Source organism: Chaetodon auriga, chromosome 12 (assembly GCF_051107435.1).
Source record: "Chaetodon auriga isolate fChaAug3 chromosome 12, fChaAug3.hap1, whole genome shotgun sequence".
Classification (NCBI taxonomy): domain Eukaryota; kingdom Metazoa; phylum Chordata; class Actinopteri; order Chaetodontiformes; family Chaetodontidae; genus Chaetodon; species Chaetodon auriga.
Genome location: NC_135085.1, coordinates 9,726,714 through 9,743,368, shown reverse-complemented (window position 1 = coordinate 9,743,368; position 16,655 = coordinate 9,726,714). Strand labels below are relative to the sequence as shown.

Below are 16,655 nucleotides of genomic sequence, written 5' to 3'. Positions count from 1 at the left end.
TACAAATAAAAACCCTGCATACAATATTTTTAACATTTCCAAAGCAGCAGGAGATTGAAACACTCAAGTTAAGTCCAAGTATTCTACCTATTAACTGAACGAGCACACTTGAGTAAATCTTTGCCATCGCCACTTGGTAATCCTTTGACTTATCATTTAGCGCCATCGTCAGGTCAACACTTGAATTTGTCCAATACTTTGCACTTGTGTTAAGTGTTAATTAAACAAATCTAAACATGCTAACATGTTAAACTAAGAAGGAGAACATGATAAATATTATATCTGACTTTCCAGGTTAAATAAAGGGTATATTTAATACACAGCTACAGGAAGTGATCTTTACCTCTGTTCATTTTAGGTTGTCTTTTTCAAATAATAGCTAATTAAAGTTTGTGACATAATTCCCTTTCTCAGAGGCCACTTCACTTGGATATTTAGGTCTAACTATGCACAGAGCCCTGGGCCAATCATCAGTTTGACTCGTCTCCTGGATTTGACTGAGAACTTTCAGATTTGAAGCATCCACACAAGGAACAGAAAAGTTTGGCATTTGTTTGAGGCAGAAATAACCAGCTGATCTGTTAGTGGTTATTCTGTTGGTGCGTGACCACCAGTCAGTCTCTTCAAATGCAAATTGAAGTTGTTTTTTTTTTTATATAATTAAACAAAACCATGATTCTAACATTATTCATCTTGTGCAGTTCTGTGCAGTGCCAGATGCAAAGGCCAGTCGTCAGTGGCAAACAGAGTCACTGCAGCCATCCTATAGCATGCTCTGGTGTGATACCTGTGGTGTGGTACATCGGTGTGAACATATTGAGGGTCTGATGATTTCAGGACGATGTAGACGATGCATCGTGGAGTCTGACTTGCTCTCATCAGACCACCTAAGCCTCTGAGCTGCAGCCTCCTCCTCCTCACTCTCTTCCCTGCTCCTCCATGTGGAGCTGAGGTCAGACATTTAGGGAGATTGAGGGTCTTCTTTCACATGGCTATCACTGCTGAAGACTCTTCAGCACTCCTCTGTAGAGAGTGGCCCAGTGGTCTTTAGTTTAACCGAGAACAAACACCTCAGGTTCAGGGATCTCAATCTCGTCCTCATCAGTCATACCAGCAGGACCTTATTGTCTTCAGTCCATCTCAAAGTTCAGTTGTGGGAACTGCTGAAGTGGGGCAGAGGGAGGTCTGGCATTTTGATCTTCATTGTGATTCACTTCCTCCTCTCTCGTCTCCTCTCCTCTCCTGCTGTTGCACCAGCCGGACCTGCCATGACTGTCATCGTCTCCATCAGCTCCCTGAGGCTCGGCTACCTGAAGCACATCCTCGTCATCCACATCAACACCGTTTATCTCTTCTTGCTTTTCCTGGTCATCAGGGGGCAGTAGAGGATCGTTTATGATCCTGTTCTCTTCTGGTCTTCTAACGTCACAGGATCAATGCTGTCATTCAAAGGCCTGAAGAAGCCACATGAGCGGGTACAAAGAATAAAATATAAAATACTTTTTAGGCAAAAATTAGGCTTAAAGGCCGAATCAATAATTTTTTAAACAAAAAAAAATCGTTGTGCCAGGAAATCCAGATGTGAGTGAGTCAGTTACTCTCTTATGACCAAAAAAAACGAAAGCTAAAGGAAAACAAGAATAACAAGGATCATGCTTCTTTTTTAAATTACAAGAAATAAAAACTGCCAAACTGAAGGCTGTCACTCTACACATTGTGGGCACATGCACTCTTTCTAACAATAATAATAATCAAGTCTTCCTTTAGGCTCCATTAGATTTACATGAATAAATATAATAACGTCATAGAAATAAAGTCCAGACAGAAGAGCAGCACACTACAGGTTCTTTAACTTCCTGCTGCTGCTGCTCACAGAGCTGGAACGTCTGGAGGAGGTGAGAGGAGGGGAGGTAACAGTCAGGTCCAAGCCCAGCTCCACAGTCTTCAGGATGGGGGAGTGAAGTGCAGAGGCCCTGGGGCTGCTGCAGGCTGAGGACGCAGGAGACCTGCAGCACAGAGACAGAACGACACCATAAAGATACAGATTCAGAGCGTGGAGCATCCCAGTGCAACCACAGCTGACAGCTCATGTTGACAGAAGAGCAGCTTTCAATCACTTTAGAATCAGTGCAATATTTCACACTGATGACCATCTGACAGCGAGCGCTCATTATTTCTCTAACCTCGACGACCACCCTCTGTGGAGAAAAGGTTTTATCATGAAGTCTGACCTGAGAGAGGCGGAGCTGTGGGCGGAGTTTGTCTTGGAGCTCCGGTTACTGGAAGGAGTGGAAGACGGAGATGGAAGAGACAGATTGGCCTGAAAGAAACAGCAGAAAAAGAAACCAAAACGTTTAGGAAACCTGCTTTTACCACTGCAGATCCTTCAGATTTCACCTTAAATCCCTTAAATGACTTCAGAAGTGACAGTGAGCACAGGCCGTCACGACGTCAGGCTCAATGAATCCTCTGATTATAAAATATGCAGTTTTTATTGTTTCATACCTGCAGGAAGTATCTCTCCAACACTGATCTGAGGTCAGCTTTGTCCTCCATGGCCTCATTCAGCATCTTGTCCACACTCTTGTTGAATTCCTTCAACTCCCTCAGCTTAATGTCTTTCTCCTCAAAAGTCTCCGTCTTGGTGTTTTTGGCTGAGCGGATCTCTTTGATCAGCTTAGAGCTCTAATAAACAGCAGGACGACACAAAATGAAAACATGGCAGCTGCTAATTCATGTTTGTGTTCCAGGATACCTGCACTGCTCTGGATATATGATGTTGAACGTGTTGAGAACAAGTAGGAAAGGAGACGTCAAACCTGCTTTGTGGCTCTGTCAATCTTCTCTTGCTGGGAAGCGATTTCTTTCTTCAGTTTACTGATGAGCGACTGTTTGTGCTCCATCTTCTCTTTCTCCACCTGCTCTTCTCGCAGCAGACTCTCTGAAGTATTGTTCATGTCCTGGAAATGGAGAGCAGCACACACACACACACACGCACGCACACACACACACACACACACACACACACACACACACACACACACACACAAACAGAGTTTATGTACGACTTCATGATATTCTTGCAGTAACTAAATAATACAACAAGCTACTCTGTGCTGCTGATGAGGAGAGACAGAAAATGAGAATGGAGGACGAGTGAACACAGCGATGAAGTGGCAATTCAGATTTTTTACTTCATGCTGTTAAATATTATGATCGTCAGAAGGTCGACCATCATACTCATGAGGAATAAAGATAAAACTTGTTTGACGAGAGACTTAAGCTGGTCTAAATGTTGGAGGATGTTTTCCAAACGTGACACAAATGAGTAAGTTAATGAGCCACAGTCTGTTGGTGATGGAGGATGAGATGTTTAGCACTGAGGAACTAACAGCTCAGCACTCGGCTGTGAACAGGACTCACCTGTACGTCCTGTTGGAGCTCTTGGATCTGTCTTTTCTTACACTTCAGTGTCTCTTCAGCCGCCCTCAGCTGCTCCTCCAGCTTCAGTTTTTCCTCATACTCTGGACCTGAAACGGGAACAGTCTGATCACTTTGTGACCAATGACAGCTGCTCTGTTGATTCCAGCAGAGGGAGAGAAAAAACATGTGAGTCACAAAACTTCCTGCTGACGATCTCTGATGAGAGCGCAGCTGCTGAGGTTTACTCTCGCTCAGTCCACCTGCTCGTACGTACTGGATTCATTTGCTTTGTTGAGCGATTTGCGAAACGCTGAGTTGCTGTTGTTGAACAGCTGAATGGTGTTCTCCAGAGCTCGATTTTCCAGCTCCATCTTGCGGATTTTAGCATCCAGACCGTCTCCCTTCCGCTTGAGCTCCTCTTTCTCTTGTGCAGCCTGATGAAAAGCACGCAGCAGTGAGTCGATGTGCTGCTGTGCACTGCAGGAACAAATCTAACCTTGTTCCGCTTCGACAGGCTCTGCGTGTAACATGACGCTGTGTTTAAAGGCCTCTTACCTTTGTGATGTAGTACGCCTGCGATTTCTCCTCGTCCCCCTCAGGAGCTGCCATTGAAAGCATCAAGACCTCAAAGCGTTTCTTCATCATGTCGATCTTGGACAGTTTGTCATTCAGTTCAGCGCTGAGACAGAATCAGTCGCTACAATTAAGGGATCTTTTTCTGCGAAACTAGTCTGAACAGATGTGATGTAGCTCTGCATTGACCCTCCTTTATGTTAGAAACATACAAGTATGACATGAAACACCAGTGAGAGCAAAGTTTTCCTGTTTGACCTCACAGGAAAGTCAAACTGGATTTTACCTGAGTCTCTGTCTCTCCTGCTCGCTGATCTTCAGCTGCTGGTTGAGCATTTCTCTGTAGACCTTGATCTCATCCTCCCTCTCCTTCATGGCTTTCTGCAGCTCCAGCTTCCTCTTCTCCAGCGACAGCATGCTGTCCGCCTTGTTGTACAGCAGGTCCCTCATACGCTTCACCTCCATCTTCGTGATGTTGTGCTCCACCATGTTGTCCTGATGAGGAACACGACTAAAAATGCAAACCATCTGCTTTTCTCTGTTTTCTGTCTTTGTAAACTGAATATCTCTGAGTGTTGGACTGTCGGTCAGGTCACCTGTGGCTCTGAGAAACTGTGACAGCACAGTTTTAACTGTTTACTGGCATCTACAAGCTAAACACTTCATCTATTGAAAGAAGAAGTGAAGGATCCATTGATAAAAAAGTAAGTGCCAGATTCAAAAACAGGACCTTGAAATAAACTTCCTGTAATGAGGATTGTTTTGATCACGTCAGCTGATTTGACCTGATACCTGCTGTGACATCAGCTCGTTACCTGTTTCCTGAGCCTGAGTCTCTTCAGCTCCTTTTCATTGGTGTTACGGAGCAGCATGAGCTCCTCCACCTTGTTGGTCAGATCTCTCTTTTGAGCTTTTGACTTCTCCATCTCTTTCCTCAAAGAGCGAATGTCATCCTGTCAGAGACAAAGACTCGAGTGAGCTGCATTTATGTCACTGGTTCAGTGTGTGAGACGTGCAGAACAGACAGTGAGGAAAACACAGTCAGACTGACCTCAGACTCTCTGAGCGTCTTGGTGAGCAGGTCGGCTGTCTTCTTCTTCTCCTCCACGGCTTCAGTCAGCTCAGCGATCTTCATGTCCAGCATTTCCTTTTCATCTGAGTGGCTGTCGCCTTGCAGCTGTGCCAGTTTTGTATCCAGGCAGTAGATCTGGTAGTCCTACAGAGAGCAGGAAGGTGAAAGGAAACTGAGTCTCACACCAAAGTTGGGACAGTGTGATTGTAGAGGGTCACATCTGTGTGTGTTTTCTGGTCGGCGTGCCTGTGTGCTCATGGTCTTCTGCTGTCTTATTAATTCCTGCTCCAGTTTTCTGAGCTGGCTGTTCAGGCTTCTGATGGTGGCTTTACTCCTTGAAACCTGGGCAATAGAATCCTTCTCCTTTGTCTTCAGGGCCTGCAAATACTCTTTACGACGAAAAAGCTCCTCCCTGCAGTCGCGCAGCTGGACATCCAACTCCTACAGCAAAGCAACGGCAGAACAGGGTCACACAGTCGTATTAAAGCAAAAAGCTGTGTCACTTTGAGCTTTGACATAATGTAACACTGATTCCTGAAGCACAACATCTTTATTAGTGCAGTGTGGGGGGACAATGACACTGGAGGTCTAATATAGATTTATAGCCTGGCATGATGAAATGATCTATAATGATTCAATTAGTTATCATGCTTTCCATAATAATGGCAGTATAATATATGTTGCTGTATCCTTAATGCACTGTCACTAGTCAAATTTATATGTGTTTATTGTTTGTACAGTGCCTGCGGTTCTACCTGTTAGGCCACATACAGCCCTAACAACCTCCACCAATCACTTTTTTTCACTGACTGAAACCATAAAAGCCTGATGTTGCTCAGTGCAGCTTTAAATTCACGGCAACGCCAACATTCAGTAGTTTTGATTGTGTCCAAACACTATCAGCAAAAATAGTAATCAGAGCGTGCGCTCCCTTCTCGTCCAGCTGCCTCCACAGCAAACGAACAGTACGAGGTTCAGGACTGTCGGGCTGCTGACCTTGATTGTCAGTTCCTCATCCTTGAGGAACTGGTCCATCTGTGCAGCTCTCTCCTCCTCACTGAGGGCTGTCTGAGTCACAGCTTTCAGCTTCTCCTCCAGGGCCACATTGTAGGCTCTGGCCTCCTCAAGCCTACAACACACACACATACACAGACAGAGCTTGTGTGCTGAAGCTAGAGCGGTAATTTAGAAACACACACGTGCTGTAAGATCTCACTGACTTCTTATTGTTATCCTGGATGTCTTTCTTCATTCTGGATATGTGAGCCATCACAGACTGCACATCAGAGGTCGCTCTGTCTCGTGTACCTTTGCAACTCTCCAGCTGTGAGACACATGAGAGTCAGTTCACTCCGCTTTGCCAATGACTGAAAATATTAGTTAGTGGTAGTTCAAAGCTGTCCATGCTGAGCTGCTTTGGGAAGCCGACCTCATCCTGCAGCCCGCTGCAGTTTTTCTCCTGCTCCTTCAGATGCTGCCGCAGCTTCACGGCCTGTCGGTTGGCTGTGCTTATCTTCCGCTCAGTTTCCTTGTTGTTGTTCCTCTGAGTCTCCAGCAGGTGCTTCCTCTCCGTCAGGGTGGCATTCCTTTCCCTCATGTTCTGGTTGGCTTGGGCGAGTTGCTGGATGGATGAAGGGACGAGAGAGGAACTCAAACACTGTTGGCTTTCATTGTGCACGAGTTTATACACTTTAGAGTCAGCACGTCGTTCATCAGCAGGAGTGCAAGGTCACAGACTTTACCAGCGCACACTGCTGCATCTCAGCATCTCGCTGCTTCATCTGCTTGACGGTGTTTTCCCATTGGTGGATGAGCTGCTGTGTCTCCACGTGGGCCTGCTGCAGATTTTCAGTAGTTTTATCCAAAGCAAGCTGTTGGAAAGCAGAATGAGATTGTATAGACAGTGTGTGGCTTAAAGGTGTCACACATTTTACATGGGAGTGATGTTCAAGAACAACATGATGTAAATTCATACTGAAGCAAAGCAAAGTCAGATGATTGAGTGGAATCGTGACGGATGTACAGATGAGTGAGAGGAGCCAGACTGTCACATGTCACAGACATCCTGAGGGAAATGTACATGTTTCAAGTCCTCTTCTCTGCCTGACAAACATGTTGTTTCTGTAACTAGTTTGTTCTACAAACACGACACAGTGACCACTTCCTCTTCCTTTTCCCTCTCAACAACGCAGAACGTCCTTCTCTTAAGCATCAAATGTCCATCATGCGCTCAGTTTCTTGTTCTGAATCTAAGAGAAATCCAGCTGGTCTTGGCCTCTAGTTGCTATTGTAAGAATGTCACTGCTGCTGCACGAGAAAAATAAAATGTGTGAAGTTCTTCAGCCAACACTAGTTTGTCACATGACACTTTTGTCCCTCTTCCGTCCATAAAAACAGTGAGAATATTTTCTTACAGTACCTGTGCAGTTACAGTCTCAGTCAGTTCTTTGTCAAGTGCTTTGTGCTTTTCATTGGCCTCCAGCGTCTTCTTCTCTATCGCCAGAGTGAGCGACTGTATCAGGAGAGATAATGAAGCTGTTAGCTCAGGATGAGTCAGCAGTTTAGTTTGGATGGAACTGCTGCTGAAAACACATTAGATGTATGGCCTGTTGGATCTTTTTCTCCTCACCTTGATCCTCTGCTCGTCTTGCTGGGCGTACTTGATGATGGCCATTGTGTCCTCGTCTTTGCGCGCTGACTCCTCTAAAAAGGCATCCATGGTCTGCTGGTCCCAGTTCATCTGGTTCCTAAACTCCTCCAGCTTCTGTTTGGCCTTGAAGATGTGGTTCTGAGGATGTGGACAAAAGTTAAGATGCACATTTTGGCACAAAGAGCTGCAGTTGTTTCTGTGTTTAAGGTCAACATGTTGAGGATGGTATGGACCTCTAGCATGTTCCTCCTCTCTGCTAAAGATCTAAGGTTGTTCTCCATCTTTGCAGTCTCCTGCAGCAGGCGACCTGTCTCCCTTTCTGCGAGGGCTGTGAGATGTTTCTCCAGCTCTTCCTCTCTTTCCTTCGCCCTGCACAGAGCCTACATGCAGAAAAAGCAAAATGAGAAGTTAACAACATGCCATGAAGAGATGCACGCCTCTCTGACACGCACTCAGTGAACAATGTATCCTGACACACCAACCTCAGTGTTTTCCAGCTGTTGTTTAACATCTTTGAGGTGATCAGTCATGATCTGCTTTTGATCCTTGTTTCTCTCCAGTTTGTTTTCCAGCTGCACCAACTCCATCTCTTTCTTACGGATCTGTGATTGAGGAAGGGATGAGATCAAAAGCACAACATCTATAACACACAGTCTGCAGCATGTTTGTTCTTGTGAGCTGTCTCACATGGTTTGGCCATCAGTCCCTGCAGAACGTTTGTTTTGTGACACATGAGCAGATTTATCTTGAACACTTTTGTGTTGCTTTTCTGCACTGATGTCAAACTTTACAGTTTGTTGATGGAGCCATGTGGCCTCAGTGCTTACTGTGTGGTTACTACAATATCAGTGCAGTGTCATTTTTTTCATTTAAATGCTCCTAAAAATAAAATATAACAGTAGCTGATGAAGCTCATGTGAGCCTACATAAGAGATTTTGATTGAGCACCACTTGACCTGGAATCTATAAATCCCATTTTTTAAAAAAGCAAACAAACATCAAGAAGAACAACTTAATGCAAAAGTAAAAACATGCATCACTGAACACGTCATGAGTTCAGAGCTAAACAACTGAGAAACAAGATTCCAGAAATATGGAGGAAAACATCTGATTATTAATATGCACACATTCAGTATGTACATGTCTACAGATATGTAAAAGTTTTGTACTAATCACATGTGAAAAATTTACCTCTTCTATCAAAGCCTTGTTTTCAGCGTTGGCTTCGGGGATCGCAAAGCGCTCGTCCCAGCCCACCTCAGACAAAACTGCATGAAGAAGATTCGACATTTTCCTGCCCTGCTGACACGAAGTCTACAGAGAAACGAGAGGAGGATTCAAAGCGATGGTGCTTCCCTGCTTCAGGATCAACAGCCGCGAGCAGCAGTTTGTCTCCGGTTCGCTCCAACTGTTGCCCCCGCTGTTTGTTGTCAGTCGCCCTTCGCAACCGCACGAGCCTTTAAAAGACATCACCACTGGGAGGCAGCGCGAGGCTCGAGAGGATGCTGCAGCAGGGAGTCCTGATCATGACTGTGGTTTGATTATGACTCTGCCTTATTTATGATCATGAGCCACAAAAAGAGAAAAGCACAGTTTGACCAAAACTGTCCAGAATAAAATGAGTTTGAGTTGAAGGCGTTCAGTGGAGGAGCGGCAGAGACAGCAAGAGCGAGGACTTCGAAAACTTTGCAAACTGGTATGTGTGTGTTACTTAAAGCACTCCAGCGCAACGCAGGTTCTGGCTGATGTCTTCAAGGAGCCTCACCATTGGTTCGTCATTATACTGGAGACACACACAGAACAGGTGAGAGACAAGGTGCAATGGTGTCATCTGTCTACCAGGTGTCAGGCCTTCCCCTCATTTTAAATTAGAAATAAAAGCTAATCTCGAGAATCAATCTACCACATACAGGTGCAAAAGGCTAAACAAGGGTAACATTAATGCATTCATACAGCATTTAATGAGTCCCAACTTGATTCAAACTGAATTTTAGCTACATCAATTTTTCTTTTGGAGTTTTGAAGTGCAACTGCAGGACAAAGTCAGAACATATATATGTGTGTGTGTGTGTGTGTGTGTGTGTGTGTGTGTGTGTGTGTGTGTTTGTCCTCTGCAGCTGTGATATCATTCTCCTACAGCAATACTACTGAACCTGTTGTCTGCTGCAACCAAACAGTGAAGATGTTCAGAGTGTGAGTTAACCAGGGTCTCACTGGGTGTGGAGGAACAGCAGAGTGACTGATGGCTGCTGCTGTGGGGACGTCATCTACAGTCTATTCATCAGACTATAAGACTCTCAGTGTAGAGATTCTGTTTGCCTGCTCAGACACTGAGCGTATCATCCTTCAGTGTTTGAATCTTCACCAAATCACTTGTATGATAATGGGGAGGCTGTATTACCAACTAACATGAAAGCGATAACTGAATGCTTACCACAGGGATGGGAGCCGTCACCATGTGTGCCATCTAAAACTGCAGAAAAGTGCAGGTGGTCAAGCTCTGAATCAGTTGTCACCTCTGTGTGGTTCAGTGTGATATGGCTCGAATCTCTCCTCACGGGAAGGATATTTTGGTCTGTAATTACTAAGGCTTGCAACAAATATTTAAGATTTTCATTATCAATCAATTTGCAGATTGTTGTGATTAATAATCTGGTCTTTAAGACGTCAGAAAGAAGTGGAAAATAAAAAGGAAAAACAGTCAAAACCCAAATGATATTCAGTTTACAATGATATAAAACACAAAAGCAGAAAACTGGAACATTTGAAAAGCTAGAACCAATGAATGTTTGGCATTTTTGCTTGAAAGAAAATCGGTGTAGAATAGAATCAAAATAGCAGCTGATTAATTTTCTGTCCAGTGACTAATCAATTAGATGTCTCAGCTCCAGTGATCACCAATGAATGTTTTGCTCTCATTATATTACTGCACCAAGCTCTCTTGAAGAATTACTTTTGAATTATGGCTAATTGGCAGTTATTACATTTATTGATCAGCAGATCCTCGCAGCACAGTTCATTACATTTAACACATTTGAATGGACAACAAAGTGATCTCATATTAAGATGAACTGTTTCTTGCCAAATTTTGGCTTAAAGTATCCACCACTGACAAATATCTGTATCAATACAGCTACCCCTAACCTATGCTTAGTAGCTTATCTGTCCCCGGCTCAGAGCACCTGCCTCACTGTGCAGGTGACCTGGCTGCGTGGTATCTTTTTGTCCCAGTGGTCCATTGTACAAACTCTGCTCTGCACTTCTTTGTGGTGACAGAGATGATTTGCATGCTGCCTGCTTACAGCTTGTGGTCTGATGGCGTCTGGTGGTTCCTGGACTCCTGTCACACACCTTGATAGGGAGCTGCTTTAGAGACACTTTTAAGAGGAGTAACATCATTGCAGTATTATCATTATTATCCTCATTTATTTAGGGATATGTAGTTAGTTCACTGCATTTATGTGACAACTGTAGTTACTAGTAATTTTGCAGATATAGATTTTGTGAACAAAATATCTGATCAGTTCAGAAAATGATGCTTTGTTATGGATTTAACTGTCAGGAATATATAAAACTGTTATAGTTGACTTCACCTGGACCAACTATGACATTGAAAGGCTGTTTACATGTTCATGCATCAATAAATCTGCATTATGCGTTATTATAATGCATTTAATAATATAGACAGGATATAATCAGCAATGATGAGCACTTTTACTTCAGTAAGATTTGAAGGACGTTTACTTGTCCAATGAGGTTTCTTATGTAATGATATTGGCAGATTTATTTCAGTAAAACAACTTAATCTCAGCGGTGTACATTCATTGAAATGGTGTACTTAAGAGTTTACAATTTTGAGGTGCTTGAGCATTTCAGTATTTCCATTTTTTTGTCACTTCAAGCTCTATTTTTATCATGTGTAAACGAAGTCTCCTTCTCAACCAGCTCCAGCATTAAAAACGGCTGCTCACAAGTTCACGCATCCAGATTCATAATCTTATACGATAACAGCCTACAACTCTGAGTGAGGCCATTAAGAAGCACTGTGAGTATTTCCAACAGTTATTTTGTATACTTCAAATACATTTTGCTGATGATACTTATGGACTTGTAGTTAAGCAAAATATTGAATTCACATGTAGTATTTTCAACATTGTTATGGTTGAAGGCAAATTACCCACAAAGTATAAACTGCTTATGTTTTCAATCTAATTTAAGTCAACACAATCTTCATATTTATTAAAGAAGTCATACAAGCTCCAAACCATAACCTTCAGTATTTTTTAACCAGGGGTTACTGAGGATTTCACAGAGAGACGGGCAGAGGCCATGCAGCTTTAAAGATACCAAATTGAAACATTTATTTTATCTTTATACATCTGTGTTTAGACAAACAGCATTATGCTTAAAAAATTACAATCAATGTTTTATACTGACTTGTTGCACAAATGTATCATAAAACAAAAACAAAATCAGGAATGCACACAAGAGTATTAAAATTCAATATTTAAAGAACAACATCCCCTCGCGAACCCTCATGTTTACATTAATGACTACTCAAAAGTGTGTCTATCTACCTGCTTTTGAGTGGAGCCCAAACACATCCATGAACCATGTGGGCCAAGGTGGCGACTCCTCTCTAATTGGCTTGAGCGCACACTAAAAACCCAATACTTTGAAGTTCCAAATCACCACAAGTTGACCAACAAAGAGATATGCCTTTTTTATATATGTAAATACACACACACACACACACACACACACACACACATATATAAAGTCTCTGCTGTGTGAAATATTACAGTCCTGAGGGTTGAAAAGGCAACATAGTTCTCAGCTCAGTGCAGTCCCCTTGTCCTCTGTTCACTGCGCTCTGCGTTGTAGAGAGCTCACATGGATGATCCGTGTGCGAGAGCAGCCCTTAAACTGCTGTGCTTTTGGTCCCGATGTGTGGCCGTGCAAACTCCACAAATTCATCAATAAGGACAGGCCATGCTCCTATTGAACAACAGACACAACTAATTTAATGAACTGACTCCACCTTTGGTGAAGGATAACTGACATTCCACAGCTATAAAACCATACCGGGCACTTAATCTAAAAGGTTACGAAGGATCAATCATAGGTCATAGATGCTTAGTGGGCTCACTTGAAGCGAGTGAAAGCACTGTACAAACCTTCCTCATCATAATTCGACATGTCATCTGTGATCATTGTGCTGAAGTCTAGTAAGAGGTTCCAAGTGTCCTTAGGAATTGATCTCTTCTGGTGTTCCTGTAAACGATGTCAGATGCAACACAATGAGAAGCAATAATGTCTTCATTTTCAGAGCGATTGTGAGTGTGATGATCAAAACTTACAACTAAAAATTTGTTCCACAAGTCCAGGAATTTGAATCTTCCAGCCAGTACTAAATTCCAATATGCAATTGCCATTTCTAAATCTATAAGAATAAAACAAAACAGAAATAGGTTGATACACATTCAACAAACAAACAGAAAAAATGATAAGCAGTAACAGACTCTTACCCAAAACTTTCTGACCAGGATTCTTGGCAAAATTAAATGTAAACTGGTAAAAGTCTTTAAATTTCCCATGGTCCTTTAACTCTTGCTCCATCTTTGGCAGCTGTGCTTTTAGCTTCTCTATGCTGTCACATCTGGGGAAACATAAAGCAGACAACTTTTTAAGTGACGTACATTCATGTCTGTTGTCAGGCTAAGTCAATAAGAGTCATGTATAAAATTGTGGAACAGTAACAGAAAATAAACTACTATATATTACATCTGAAATCTTCAAGACCAAGCCTGGACCCTCAACATTGAGAATGCAATGTTTGCCACACACTGTATGTGTACATGCCATGACTTTCAGGATGTTTTGTACCATCTGAAAACATGTTCCTACCCCTGTTCTGCCATGCCATCCATGAACTCCTGTTTCGAGAATTCGCACTGCGTTGCTGCCCTGAACTTCCAGGCTATGAGGAGGACGCTTATACTGGCTGGGTCCAGAGTCAGGTCGTCACAGAACTGCTGGATCCCGTCAATGCCGATCTTGTTGTCATCGTGAGGATCTAAGTGGATGAGTGTGAAAGGTGATTTGAGTTTCTGAATTCACAACCAAATAGGAAAATGTTTTCAACGGTTAACGCAATATTCTCAGTGTTGTCAGGTTTATTCCTCCATGGTAAATAAATCTGTAACGAGCTGAAAATCGCAGTGAACGTTAGTGGTGCTTTATTCTTCCACATTACTTTCCATACCTCTGTATCTGTTGTACAGCTGCTCGAGTTTCTTCTTGTCTAAGGCTCCCTTTAGATTTGGAACGTAGAGCTCTGGATTCTGGAAAAACTTGTCAGTGGCAACATCTAGTTTCCAGTCATTCTGAGATAAACAGGTCAGCGCGGTCTTCTCATTGGACTGTGTGAAAATCATGAACTGACGAACTTTATCCTTCTGTGAGGACTTCAGCTTGTTCTGCACAAAGACACAATAAACACACAAAACACCTGCTGCAATAATACTCGACTAGACTCGTGTATGGAACAGCAATAAGAAAACCAGACAGAATCTATGAGACGTTACTGCAATAAGTATGTTCATCACTTGTCAGCAGTAAACTTCATGTCACTGCAGGATTCTTACAATCCAAAATTTCACATAATAACCACGAAGGGTCGACTAGTTGTTAGCTACTAAACACTGAACCATGGTTAAACATCACAGCAAAAAAAGAACTAGCAATTACATGCTAATCTGACAGCAGTGACTGACTTTCAATGTGTTGACTGTCAGCTGGCTGGTATCTTTAACTTAACGATAACATTTAACAAGCAACATAGTCACAAAATACCATCGACAGCAATTCATAGTTTACACATCTGTGGTGGATGTAGCTAATTTTGTTTGTCAGTTGGCTTAAAGGCTGACAAGTTTAGCAAGCTAACTAGGCGAGCTGGCTAGTCTCTCCGTGAGCTCGTTAGCTAATGCTAACGTCGAGAGCTACGTTTGTTTTCATAATTTTAACGGGGAATATACGGACATCGGCGCAGCCTCTTAAGTATAATGATCGCCTTAAAGTCATAGTTTATGTGAATGAGCAGTGTTTATGTTTGCATCACCGCATCAGAATAAAAAGAGTCAATTCTTACCATGTTTGTCTTTGCCCGACTACCTTTCCTCCCATCCAGCTGGCTAATACGTGTAAAGTTTTTACAAGGAACGTAAAAAGTTCTTCCGGTTAAAGCATCGCTATCAAAAATAAAAGTATTAACGTAGCCGCTTCTCGATACTCAGTATATCACAAATTGTGAAATTATTTGATATTCAATGCATTATCTAACGCTTTATACTAGTTTATGATAAAGTGGGAAAAAAAAGCTTCATCAAAGTTGAAAAATTCTGCTACAAATCAGGAAATATTAACACGTGTCCTTTTTATTTTGGAGCACATTGTCGGAAGTGCCTCAAGAAACCATGAAAATAAGCTGAATTCTCCATGTCCGACCTATCAGCCGTCCTTCTGTATGTTTAGATCTGCTCTAAGAAGATTTCAGAACAAATGGAGATCGTACAGACACAGGTTTGTACCCTGGATTGTACTGAATTTGTCTAAAAATGAGAAAACTCTGCGGCAGGTCACGGAGCGCTCGAAAGACAAACTGCTCCCGGATGAGGAGGTTTCACGGAGGCTACTGAGGTTCTTCAGAGTCCTGCTCCGGAGTCATTGGACGAATCATGGCGAGCTCCGACAAGCTCAAACTCACTTTCTCCGGCGGGTAACAAGTGAAGAACACCAGTGTGAAGGTAACCCACTGTGTGGAGATGATGCCATGCTACAGTCTCTGGGGTTCTGCATCGACCGGAAGCCGAGCACTTTGCCCCATGCAGGAACTGGAGTGTTTGTCACCAAAGGGTTGGTGCCCAAAGGAGCTGTAGTTGCCATGTACCCTGGCACGGTCTATCAAGCCTATGAGCCAATTCTCCTCCAGTCCATCAGAAACCCCTTTGTATTCAGGTGTATTGATGGTGTCTTGATTGATGGGAATGACAAAGGCATCTCCAAAATGGTGTTCAAGTCATGCAGTGGCAGGGACAGAATGGGGCCTTTCATGATGAGTGAGACCAGCTGGCTGACTGATAGTCCACAAAATCCACTTGCTGTTGGTCAGTATGTGAACAACTGCTCCAATGAGTGGCCTGCTAACGTCTGCTACCAGGAGTATGACGTGCCTGACAACTTTCCCATTGAGCTCCGCCAGTATCTGCCTAATGTCAGCTACAGCCAGGACACACCGAGGCCTTTGCGCTGTGTTATCCTTGTGTCCCTCAGAGACATTACAGTAGGGGAGGAACTCTTCTCTAACTACTACACCATTGTGCATTAGAGTCACAGTACGCTCTACTGTTTGGTTGGGGTGTCAGAACTAAAGAATGTACATTTTTCAATTTCAAACAGTAACATTATTATCATTGCTTTTTCAAAAAGAGCTTGCTTTGTACGTTCAGCATTGCAGTGGAATATAGGTGAAACACATCCTGTAAAGTTTACTGTAACATGCGAGAAATAAAACTGCTCTGATTTGCCAGTGTTGATGCTGAGACAGATACATGACTTGTTCCAGGGAAACAGGCCAGAGCCCAGTGGTGGAAGAGGTATTCAGGGTCTTAAGTAAAAGTAGCAGTACTGTAACTTAAAATTACTCCATATGAGTAAAGGTTTTGCATTCAAAATGTTACATAAGTAAAAATATGTGTGTTCATCAGCTATAACCAGAATTAAAAATGCATATTATGCAGAATAGCTGTTTTAAGAGTGCTGGTTATTAAATAAAATTTATATTTTACATAATTGGACTGTGATTACTCTGGCATGGATGTGTGAGAAGCGTGCTGTGATAGAGGTGGAGCAAATGCAGCTGGTAAGTTTATTTTT

The 16,655-nt window shown here is 42.8% G+C and overlaps 3 protein-coding genes across 3 annotated transcripts; 1 reads left to right on the top strand and 2 right to left on the bottom strand.

Annotated features, from left to right (window-relative positions):
* Positions 1–1,810: 1,810 nt before the first annotated feature.
* LOC143329608 (coiled-coil domain-containing protein 39-like) lies at positions 1,811–9,008 on the bottom strand. Its single transcript, XM_076745591.1, has 20 exons — positions 8,910–9,008; positions 8,201–8,320; positions 7,952–8,098; positions 7,698–7,856; positions 7,488–7,580; positions 6,811–6,939; positions 6,498–6,689; positions 6,289–6,392; positions 6,065–6,197; positions 5,315–5,509; positions 5,048–5,212; positions 4,812–4,949; positions 4,283–4,491; positions 3,979–4,102; positions 3,698–3,857; positions 3,424–3,530; positions 2,820–2,960; positions 2,506–2,685; positions 2,232–2,320; positions 1,811–2,006 (listed from the first exon to the last, which is right to left on the bottom strand). Exons 1-20 carry the CDS (start codon positions 9,006–9,008, stop codon positions 1,838–1,840), a joined length of 2,853 nt encoding a protein of 950 aa, XP_076601706.1. The 3' UTR covers positions 1,811–1,837.
* Positions 9,009–12,050: 3,042 nt separating this feature from the next.
* On the bottom strand, positions 12,051–14,919 carry dcun1d1 (DCN1, defective in cullin neddylation 1, domain containing 1 (S. cerevisiae)). Its single transcript, XM_076744095.1, has 7 exons — positions 14,872–14,919; positions 13,984–14,197; positions 13,626–13,794; positions 13,247–13,377; positions 13,079–13,161; positions 12,896–12,992; positions 12,051–12,716 (listed from the first exon to the last, which is right to left on the bottom strand). The coding sequence occupies exons 1-7, from the start codon at positions 14,872–14,874 to the stop codon at positions 12,640–12,642; spliced, it is 774 nt and encodes a 257-aa protein (XP_076600210.1). The 5' UTR covers positions 14,875–14,919; the 3' UTR covers positions 12,051–12,639.
* A 291-nt stretch (positions 14,920–15,210) lies between these two features.
* Positions 15,211–16,571, top strand: setd9 (SET domain containing 9). Its single transcript, XM_076745428.1, has one exon. The coding sequence runs from the start codon at positions 15,247–15,249 to the stop codon at positions 16,105–16,107; it is 861 nt and encodes a 286-aa protein (XP_076601543.1). The 5' UTR covers positions 15,211–15,246; the 3' UTR covers positions 16,108–16,571.
* The last annotated feature ends 84 nt before the right edge of the window (positions 16,572–16,655 follow it).